Genomic DNA, 11782 nt, shown 5'->3' with positions numbered 1-11782 from the left:
AATTTATATCAAAACTGATAGTACACAGTATAACTGGAAGAAGAACTGAACTTAAAAAGGATATGTTGAAAGAGGATGGAGTTTGTGAATGCAATAAATAAAGCCCCCTTCCCTTCCCACCCACTCCCTACCCCCAAAACTAAAAGTTGTCATGTTCATGGAAAATTGTGCACAGCAGATATTATAAAAAAGTAGATTCAGGAGCACATCCAATTATAAATGATTGTTAGGAAAATCATATAAAACAATGGAATACATAAAAGTGTCAAGAGTAATCGTTTAGGGTGAGAAATTCCTTGGTGGCCAGATGCCCACGGCAAGCAGAAATTATCCTGGTGGCATCAGTAAGAGGTTGATGTCCGAGAAAAAAAGTTGTGTTCAAGCACAGAAGAGGCTCTCCAGGATTTGAACAGCATGGGCAGGTGGAGTGTTTGAATTTCATACCCTGATCCAATAGTTTCCACAACTCCATGTGCAATTTTCAGAAGGATTCGTCGTTGACTGCCGACATGTCCCCCTTGGGCGTGGAGGACCGGGACGAGCCCTTGTCTGTGCTCTCAGAGCCAGAGCTGCTCTGATTCTGCTGTTCTGATCCTGCACTGGAGGTCACTGTAGAAGACGACGTGGATGAAGAGCGAGTCTTTTCTTTAAAGTCTGTGATAATTACTGTGACATTTCCCACTGTGACTGCCAGCTGCTGTGCGGTGCTTCTGTCCACATTTTTCAGTCTGGGCCTGAAATAAATGAGAAAACATTTATTAAAGGGATAAAAATAAACGAGAAAGGAAAAGGTTCAGGAGGAAAAGCATTTGCCAACAAACTTGGTGTGACTTGTCCTCCCCTCCTGCGCAGATGGCAGGAGCTGGGAGAGAACCTCGGCAGCAGCAAGTGCTGCACAGTGGAGGATGAAGGTCTGACCTGCTCCTGGTGACAGCCAAGCTGTGAGGGCTGCTCAGCCCCAGAGGAACAACCTGTCTCACACAGCTCTGCACAGGGTGTCTGTTGTAGACTTATCCCTAATCCAACCCTGCCAGAAAAGAGGACACTACAGCAGAGCCAAGCGGACAGGAGCCAGACAGAGCAAAGGATCTCCTCCCCAAGGGGCAGATGAAAGAGTTCTCTTATCTAAATTCACCATCTCATCATGTGCCCTGATGTTATGAGACAAGGCTGTGACTCTGCAATACAAAACCACATGAAAGCATTCGGCCACGGCTCTTTCATTCCCATGTAGGAACTCTGCAGCTGCAAACAACACAGGCACTGGGACAACTTGGCTTCTCTTTCAACTGCTCTGAGCTTATACAAATCAGATGCCCAATCAGCCTATGGATAAAATAGCTCAAAATGTTCCCCCTGGAATCAAGGCTATTGTAAATAAACCCCAGAGTGTCCAATGGTATTTCTTGCAGCTAAAGCTTTTAGTTAGGGGAAAAATGAAAAGAAAAAAAGAAATCAAAACCACCAGAAAGGAACCCACTGGTACTTATTGCTTGGGATTATCTCGGTAATTTGCATGCTGTGCTATCACTCAATTAGTAATGTAGCTAATAAGGGTCTGAACTCTAGGAAGCTGACATTCATGCACATTTCAGGGGCTGGTCCAAAGCTCTGATACAACAAACCCTGGACACTCCTCCAGCTACCAGCAAATTCCAAGTCATCTGCAGCGACTGCTGTAATTTACAGCCTTTGCTCCTAATTAAGGGTCAGGCTTAAGCAGCAGAATATTCCCAATAGGGAAATTAAAAAGGAGAGTCTTTATACATCAGTGAAAAGTAGCTTGCTGAGAGCTGCCTTATTCTGAGGGATGGAGGGAAGGTTGGTTTAGTCTGGGATCAAGCTCCAGCTTTTAAACCACTCTGCCTTTTCTCCTCCTCGTTTGCAGCACACTAGGCCAGAGCAGTAAAACAGAAAAAGAGGGAATTGAGCTCATTTACTCTGTGCCATGCATACCCAATGGCTGGCAGGGTAAGGTAACAAGGAGTCCTTAAGAAGTAGCTACCAAAGTGGTATTCTAGAACTACACAGCACAGAAAAGTGCATTGAGGACAGATGTAGAGCTTCAAAAATAGAACAACTGTATTTCTGCAAACTTCCTTACACCCAGAACGAAGTTACTGCACCAAAAATAGTATTTTCTCATCTAACCTAGGAGGCTGTTTCAATTTTTAACAAGTACCACAGGAAAAGCATTCCTAATAGATAGAAAACACACAAAAAAACCCCCCAAAACGACTGGGAGAAGAGGCAGTAAAACCTCCCAACTTGCATCAACCCCTCTGTTTAGGGTCTAACCTCTCCAAACCCATGTGTATGTGCTGTACACACACTCACAGGGGCTGGCAAATTCTACATATAACCACAGGCTAGATGAAATGATGTCACCTTGTTTGTGGGTGACAAGAAAGGCCAACCAGCTCAGCAAGTTTCGGGGTTCCCATCAGCTCTCGGCTGCCCCACGCACAGCCGCCAGCGTTCCCGGAAACGTAGTACGTGTACGTATTTCCCTCCCCAAGCCCCGAGTTCCTCTAGGAAACCCAGTGCTTCCTGTAATCTGCCTAGGTCATGTGTTTTCTCCTGTACTCAGAAAGAGCCAAAAAATGCTGGCCCAGCTACGGGAACAGACCTTGCTGCCTCCACCTTTCTACAGGGTTGAACATGTGCTCCTGCCACAGCTCTTAAAGCCAGCACTGCTAGGGAGACAAAAGAAGGAAAAAAGGGAGAAAAGAAAAAAGTGCAACTGCCCATGCATCTTTAAATCCCATGACAAAGTAACGTGGCAGGGGAAGCAGGGCTGAGGTGCAGGATTTTCTCCATGGTCCCACTCCAAAACATGCTCATTGTCAGCTTTAGAGCTGAGCCCTCCGACCACTTCTGCAGGTGGTTTTAGGGGTCTGCCCTGTACCAAGAGGTGTTTAAGCACAGATGGAAACCTCCAGACAATCTCTTCACCACAGACATACAATTTTTGCTTCATCTAGAAGGCAATGGGATTGGCCCATTCAGGGCAGTGTTCGAAGTGTTCATCCCAACCCTGGCAGTGTTCACAGCCAGGTTGGCTAAAGCCTTGAGCAACCTGCTCTGGTGAGAGGTGTTCCTGCCCAGGGCAGGGGTTGGGGATGGATGAGCTCTAAGCTTCATTCCAACCCCTTAACATTCTATAATGCTGTGGTTTTTTGCAAAATTAAGCACCCTGATGCTTCACGTTTATAGCGAAAAAGGTTTACGACCAAATGCTCCCAAACATTCAGTCTCAAAGTGACAGGAGAACATGGAACAAACTCAGATATTTTGTCAGTAACAGTCATGGTATCCAAGAAGTTCAAACAGGATTTCTTAAAAATTCAGAGAGCCTTAAAGGGCAATTTATCAAAAAAAAGCCCCAGAATAACAGTTAAGCAATTTGGGCATGAAAAAGTCCTGAATAGAAAATTTGTAACTGTGTAAAAATCATACCCTTTTGAAAGACTCTTGATAGCACTCCCGAGGGCAGTGAATTGCAAGAAAAAACTAAACACTTAAAAAAGACAGTTTAAGAACTGAAGGAGATGAGGTATCCCTTAAAAATAACCCAGCTAAACCTGATAGTATTAAGGCTTAATTAGGAATGACAAAAGCTTGCCACAAAAACAGGGACTAAAAGACTCTGCAGTAGACTGAATGACTCCTTCAAGAAGTAAAAACAATTACTTGATGCAATCTCTCAATTTAATATTATGTCATTAGTCAAGTGCATGAAGCCTCCTGCATCCCAAGCCTCAAAATAACTAATATTTAAAGAAGAATAGGACAAGAAAAAAATTGCACTAAAGCTCTGTTTCTCTAATCAGATCAGGAATGGACACTTCAACCTTTGGGTGCTGAGGCAGAGTTAACAGCAGTCCCTGCACACAGCTCAGTCTTGTAGCACAGCAAATTCCACACTGCCCTCACCACATTCCAGTGGGTTACTGTGGAAAGGATATTCACTCTTGTTCAAGATTTTCATGCTATTCTTTCAAAATTTCCAAGACAAGAGCTTTCAGCAGTCCCATCTTGGCAACTTGAATGCCAACAGCAGTGCCAACCATATTTCCCATGTGCTTTACAACTGTTTGCAGCTAACTCATAGTGCTCCAGTTCATGTGGTTTCACTAGAAAACACTTATTGCAGCTCATTTTCAAGAGATGCAATTCTTACACAGCCCACACAGGCAAAGCACCCAGTTAATTCTGCCTCTTGTAGCTCTCGAGTTCAATAATATACAAACTGTTCTGTGCTGAATTTTTGATTTAAGAAATGGAGTACCCATATAGGCAAGATGAGGAATAAACCTCTCTCCATACACTCATTTCAAGCTTACACAAATATCAAACCAGCCATTTGTTGATAACAAGATCCCAGCAAATCTGTTCATGTATACTTAGTTCCTGTATACTTGGAAAATTATCTTGACAATTACAGCGACTGAAGGAGGGATAAGGAAGCATAAAAGTAACCTTTGTTACTGCTATCGAGCCGTGATAAGAATTCGATACCATTGCTGGTTAATGTTTTTCCCCCCACTGTTTCACAGCCAAAAGCTTTGCTGCCCAACTGACAACACCATTATTTTAACAGAAAAATAAAACCTGAGTGGACAACAGAATTAGTATTTCCAATGCCTGAGTCTGTGCTCCCCAACAGAGTGTTTGAGCGCTCATACATCAAAAAAAAGAAGTGTTTGCTGTTAAACACAGTTCTCAGACAAAGCTCAACTTTAGCATCCAGTTACCTTGAAGTGTGATTTGAGTCGCTGGTCTTTGTTGTAGTATTCCCAGACTGTATACTGTTTGCTTCACTAGGAGGATCTTTCACAATATCTGACTTTGGTCTGCAAGAATTGAAGAGGGAGAGCACAAGGTTAGTTGGGCTGCACAACTAACCAGCACACAGTGCTGCTGACACCACGTCACATGGAACAGTGCATCCTGCCAACTTACTTAGTCTTCTTGTTAGTGTTCTTCTTTGTAACACTGGGACTAATTTCCTTCTCTTTGTCAGGTTTTTCTTTGTCTTGTTTTTCCACTTTCTCCTTCTTCTCCTTCTTAGGTGGTGGTGGGGTTGCATATTGCTGGGCAACTTGTTGTGCCACCAACTGAGAGTTTATTCTAGGTTTTCTATAATGACAATAAAAAAAAAAAGAGAGATCTATAGTTAACTTTACACAGTCAAAATAATTTCACCAAGAGCAGCATGAAGATTTACTTCAGCGACCAGGGAAGAACACTCCACTCACAGAACCAAATGGATTTCCTTATCTAAAGTGAAGTACTACTGCTGCTACCAAACAAGACAGGTATTTTAAAACAAAGAAAGACTCCAAGCTGCTGCTTCATCAGTTTTTAGCATCTAACATTCTTAAGTATAATGATCCCTTTCTTCCATCCATGTCATGAAATCACAGCCAATTTTTTGGGGGGGGGGACAATAGTGAAAAAGCAGCTTTCAAGAAGCTTCCAGCCACGCTCTGTGGCTACACACTAAGAGCAGGAACAGAATGTGACAAAAATGTTTCCTGATAAACATCAGGCTCCTAAGTATCTTTCAATGAAAGTTTTCAAAAGAGCTTCTGGTTCCCCACAGCAGCAAACCTAGCACAAATAACAAAGAACAAGGGAAGGTAACTGAGCTGACTGGGACTGGAGCTGGCAGGAGCACAGGAGACAAGTGAGCATTCACACTTGCCCAGGGAATGGCTGTGCCAGCCTCCGACACACCATCCTCACACAATTGTCTGCAGGCCCCAGTGCTGCTGGGACAGAGCACAGCAAAACTGCCTTTCAGAGAACACTTCCACTTCAAATTATGCTTTGCACAAAGAGGAGTTTTGCAGTAACCAACACCTCGATGACTGATCCTCACATATCCTGCAGGAATTTGTCTCTTTGTCTCTCCTGCACTCCTCATCCGAGCTCTAACATCCTCTCAGTTCAGCAACTCGAAACTTCTCCCCCTGGCCTGGCATATCACACAGCAGTTTATGCTCTGAATACTCTGACTAATCATGGTCGATTCAACTCCTTCAACATGCCAGAAAGATCTATGCTCCTGTGGCCACACAGCCTGTGTGAGGGGAGAAATCCACAGAAAGTCATTCATAATGAACCAAATACTAATTGCAACAGTTGCTGAGGCTTGTCCAGAGCTGTTAAATGCTCATAAATACAACTCAGATTTTCTACATAGATCAGATTAGAGCAGATTGTCCCAGAAAGCTGTACCCAAGCAGGTCTACAACTGGCACACAGAACCCCAAGGTTTCTGCTGCAGAGCTCTGCAGCTGCACCAGCTTTTACTGCCAACTTCTAGAGAGACTTCAAGAAGTTACTTAGTGGTATTATGTGTCTAAAAAAAAAAGTACAAAACACCAATTGCTCACATGTAGCATCTGCATTTAGAGATGATACAGACAACAGAAGACCCAGAGAATTTCTACTCTGTCACAGGAAAGTCCAAGTATCTAATAAGCCTCTCTTGGTACTGGTTTCCTGTAAAATGGTACCAAGATTTCTTAATGAAGCCAGATATACCTGAATATTTCATTTCACTATGACAGCTTATAATAAACTCTATGCAACAGGTTGTAATCAGGTCCCTGAGCTGTCTCAACCCCACTGGCATTTGGATTTTTCATTACAACTCATCTTAAACTGCAATCTGCATCCGTGTCTGAGTGAACACAGACAACCTAGTCTTCAGCCTTAAACTATGATGCATAAATGTTCTGCAGATCAGGTCAAGCTGTTACCTGTTTCACAGAACAGTGAAGACACTTAGCATCCTTCAAGTCCCATACACAGCAATTTCTGTCTGTCTGACTCAGAATAAATACGTAAAAAGAAGTGGTTTGGTTACATGGAAAAGATTTTTCAGATTGATGCAACCACACTAAAAGCTGACAACAAGTAAAAGCTGTCAAGCAACCTGCTAACCACCCACTGAAAAAAAAAAACCCAGAAGAAAAAAAGATAACATGTCAAGAAATCTTCAAAGACAGGGCAGATACCATCTCCCTGCATGATTATACACAATTAACCTCACTGCTTGAAGCTGCCACTGCTGCCCAGACTTACAGTTATTTGCTGTTTACACAACCAGCTAAGGCAGAAACTAGAGCCATTCATGGGAAATCCCAATTCATCAATCTGAGAGTTTTCCTGCTTTGCACAGCTCTGCTTGTGATGCTATTTCCAAGCCTTTCCAGCCACCACCAAGCTGCCCTTCCTGCTGCAGCAGTGCTGCACTGCTTGAATGAAGACACAGCTTTCAAATGGAAACTTCAACTAAAATGACAACAAACCCCACAGAAATGTGTCACACTATTTCCCCAGAGAAGGCTAGAATGCCAGAAGGACTAGCCTTGAAGCTCTCCTGTGGAGACACTTTGCCCTGAGCTCTTCTGCTCCTTATCTGTGCCTGTGACAGCACTCTGCATTTACTGAGTTAATCATTTTCTGGCCAGCCACTGACATAAGGAGCACAACTTCTCCAAAGCCTATGTGCACATACTCCCTGTTACACATCAGGATGGTTCCCTGGTGAGGGCAAAGCCAGAGCTGGAAGGGAGGAGAGCAGGAAGCAGGCAGGGAGCTGTGGGAGGAGAGCCAGCCCTGCTGATGAGGTCCCTCCTGCCACTCTAAGGAAGGGACTGGAAAGTTGTTGAGACTTTGGTCAACACTGAACGTGTTCCAAGACCTCAGGAACTACTCAAACAGATTCTATTTCTTTTAAATAATGCAAATAACCCAACAGCTTTCCAGTTCCTCATCTGTTTCACTCGTGCTAGCAGCAAGCTTAGGCAAGGGGTGAAAACCAGGTAATTTAAGCAACTGGCACACAAATAGTAATAATAATAGGAGTAATCAAATCCTTCAAGTAAGGCCTGCACTGCCACTGCAGCCAGGATCCACTGGTTAGAAGCCCTTTACTAAAAAGCCAAGCAAAGCACATTGAGCAGTGCATTTTCAACCACAGCAAACTATAACCATAGGAACCACAATTGAGTAAAGCAGCTGCGAGATCCAAAACTTGCTCCAGGTTTCCCTGCCTACCAAAAACACACTTCAAGGGCTGCACTGATCCAATCTCAATCCCCAGCACAGATCACAGAACGGTTTGGGTTGGAAGAAACCTTAAAGACTATCTCATAGCAACCCCCTGGCATAGGCAGGGACACCTTCCACCCGTCCATGTTGCTCCAAGCCCCATCCAACCTGGCTTGGAACACTCCCAAGGATGGAGCAGCCACAGCTTCTCTGGGCATCCTGTGCCAGTGCTTTACCACTCTCACAGGGAAGAATTCCTTCCCTGTTATCAAATTTAAATCTCTCAGTTAAAAGCCACTTCCCCTTGTCCTGTCTCCCCTCCAGACACCTTTCCTGCCTGTACAGCCATCCATGCTGTACCCTGGCCATGCTGTGTGTCAAAGCACACTCTCCTCAGCAGTGCTGTGAACTCCTCTCCAGCTGTGGCAGCAGGAAGCTTGCACTGCCTTCTAGAAATACAAACAAAAGTGAATTCAGTAACACTCTGCAGTGGATAGCAGTTGTCCTCCTTTTCAGAATTTCATCTAGGAAGGGGAAAAAAAAATAGGAGTGGAGAGAAATAAGGCTCATTTCTACCTGGAGTACAACAATTTAACATGCTCTGGCTTCTACTCCAGAGTAAGAGCAGAGAGAGCTGTTCTTTCATTTTCTGTTTCTGAACACTACAATGTGCCTAAGACACAAATTTTGTTCCAGCCTTTTTAAATTTTTTTTTGACCTAAAGAGAGTCTGAACACTACAATGTGCCTAAGACACTAATTTTGTTCCAGCCTTTTTAAAATGTTTTTTTTTGACCTAAAGAGAATTCTTCAACCTAAATACACCACTATTATATTAAAGTTATCACTTGAATAGAACATGAACAGAAGACACCACTATTATATTAAAGTTATCACTGAACAGAACATGAACAGAAATTAAAACAACTTCTAAACTTCTTTTTGGTAAGAATAGACAGCTACAGAAACAAATATTAACCATTTTTAATTCCCAAATCTTTGCATCAGTTTACTTTTGGTAACATTAAACTGTTCATATACACAAAGAACACATTTGAGTGAAAAAAAATAATAATCAACCTCCAACTCAGCATCTTTCAAGCTTTCTAACCAGCACTCATGCTTAAGGAACAAGTATATTGGCATTTACTAGGTTTAAAGTATCAACACTGCTCATAAACCACAGCTAACAAGTCTCAACTGCCCAAAAATTATTGGAAGAGATGCAATACTTAGATGTGGTTCTTGAATTTTCAATGCATGTACCTGACATAGGTATGTTTCCTCCTACCCGAGCATTATGATGATAAAGTTATGCTTTGCTTGGACGATTTTCCCCTAATTTAGGTGCCAACCTGAGTAAAGAGCAGCAAAGATCCAACACTGATGTGACAAACAAATGAGCATTACCTTTTTTATTTTTTATACAAATGAAGACTGGTCTTCTCCCCCTCTAAGAGCAACTAAACGAAATTAAACTGTGATTTCAAAGCTGTGTACAGACAAATACATTGTCTCACACTAATTAAACTGTAGTTTACATCCCAGGAGCAGATATTTGCACAACTCCTGACCTTTGCAGCAAGGACATTCTGCTGCATGAAAAAGCTGAAATCTATTTGCCTCAGCATGGCTGTGGCACCTGAGTCTTCACCATCAACTCCTGTAAATGATGCACACAAATAATCTTTATTACCTTTTGAATAACAGACATGCACAGAAATATTGTGCCTGCAAATACATACTCTATGCAAATATATATATAAATACACCATATGCAAATAACACTGTACCCTCAGGTTGTCATATTAAGTGACACTGGGATGTTTGCTCGTGGGAAGTGGAATAAATGCAAGACCTTTATGAAGGGTTCACTGCCCACACTGCTGTGCTCTTGAAATAAATTGAAAAAAGAAATTAAACCCCAAACTGTAACTTTAGGGTTCTGGTAAGCATCTCACAGGGTTTCACTACTTGCATTTCCTTCTGTATCACAAAGCTTCCCTTTAAAGGCTGTCTCAGGACCAAATCCAGAGCACACACAGAGAGGAATTCTGCTGCTCCACTTGTAACCCCTGTGACCAGGATTAAGGAGTGGAGCAGCACAGATCACTGCACATCCAACTCATGGGAGCTGCTCTGACCTGGATTTCAAGAGGGATATAGGAGGATAAGTTGCACCATATTTTTCTTGATCTGTTTGGGATTTCTCTGCTCCCTCTGCCTTGAGAAAAGGGAAGCTACCTGCTTCCTACAGACACCACAGAGCAGGGAGAGCAATTGGCTTCATACCCACAGCCCTTGAGGGGCTCTCTCAATCCCCAGGAATGTGGAGCTAATTACAACTGCTCTTGCTTTCTTACAACTACATTATCAGCAGAATGAAAGTGGCATCGAGTGGGATTTCAGAGTCAAAAGCCTCATGTAACATGAAGTGTGGAGGATTTGGATGATTTCATGCTGTTGTGGCTTTGATGCACGTGGTGATAGCAGCGACCTCTGCATGGCTCCATGGCTCTTGGAGAACGTGTGTTTCATACTGCAGTGTGAAGTTCATGATTATTTTAACAACCCCAGCCACACGTGAACCTACCTCTGCTCAAAGAAAAACAACAAAACAAGACTAAAAGTGTTTCTATGAGTGACAAAACAGTAACACAAGCAGCATCCCTCTGAGTGATGCTATAAAACAAGGTTAGGAACTAACCCATGAGCACAAACAAAATTAACATCTCCTTAAAGGAATTTTACATCCAGAAGAAGCAAAGCTTTGAAGAAATTACGCCATAAACATAATGGGGTGAGCCCTCATTCTTGCATGCATATTTTCCAGCTCATTTGTGATGACCACATGGTCCTTTTTAGCAACAAGGCAAGAGGATGAATGGACAAATTGTCCTTAGTGCACAACTGCAAAGCAGTATGGAAGTTGCATACATTTATCTCAAGTTCTTCCTGTGATCCAAGACCACAAAGCAACAATTAAAAAAAAAAAATCACTAAAAAGACTTAGAAGGACAAGCTGCATTAAATATGTGAGTGAGCAATATTTTGCTGAAAGAACAGGATTTTTCTTGAACACAGATGTGCTAACACTATGTTTTTATTTAGGAGACAGATGTTTGAAAACACAGAAGTCAATCTAAGGAACACTCACTTGTGGACTGCAGGTGTTGGGCACCAGCAACATGTTTGAAAGACTCTGAGTGCAAGCTGAATATTTTTTAAAAGAATTGGAAGAAAATAACAGCTTCACACAAAGCAAAAACTATTGCCACAAAAGACACCAAGTACATTTAAACATGTACAACCACCTCAAAAAACTGTTCAACATCCTCCAGGATCATCCAGCCTGCTGTCTTCTACCTCCTTGGAAGAGTCAAGAATAGGCAACACAGATAAGGAAGCCTCAGTTTTCCTGGTAACTATTTCCAGTCTTGAGCTGTTCAGATTTCAGAAGAGTATTTTAAACTTTGTGTTGGTCCACCAGAAGTTTTTACACTTCAGGTCATTTCTCACAGTTTGAGCAACACCTCCATGTACTTATGTTTTTCAACTTGAAAAAGTTCAAAATTCTTTGTAGTACTTAATGTTTAGTGGTTCACAAAGATGCCAGTTCCTTTTTTGGATCAAAAGCTGCTTGTCTTCACTTTTACTCCCTTTTATTTTGGATCAAACTAAGAAGATATTAAATGACATGCAAGTTGTCACCT

General features: G+C 42.4%; 1 protein-coding gene across 1 annotated transcript in view; it reads right to left on the bottom strand.

The window, feature by feature from the left end:
- Window positions 1–105: 105 nt before the first annotated feature.
- RYBP (RING1 and YY1 binding protein) overlaps window positions 106–11782 on the bottom strand; it is a gene marked incomplete at its 5' end in the record, with an annotated part of 40685 nt that continues 29008 nt past the window's right edge. The window contains 3 exons of the mRNA XM_009081017.1: window positions 106–734; window positions 4758–4856; window positions 4966–5142. Coding sequence (XP_009079265.1) covers window positions 482–734; window positions 4758–4856; window positions 4966–5142 — 529 coding nt within the window. The remainder of the gene's footprint in view (window positions 735–4757; window positions 4857–4965; window positions 5143–11782) is intronic.

The sequence above is a fragment of the Acanthisitta chloris genome, unplaced genomic scaffold (assembly GCF_000695815.1).
Source record: "Acanthisitta chloris isolate BGI_N310 unplaced genomic scaffold, ASM69581v1 scaffold2398, whole genome shotgun sequence".
Classification (NCBI taxonomy): domain Eukaryota; kingdom Metazoa; phylum Chordata; class Aves; order Passeriformes; family Acanthisittidae; genus Acanthisitta; species Acanthisitta chloris.
The sequence above is the reverse complement of the archived record's forward strand: the minus strand, read 5'-3'. Positions and strand labels throughout refer to the sequence as shown.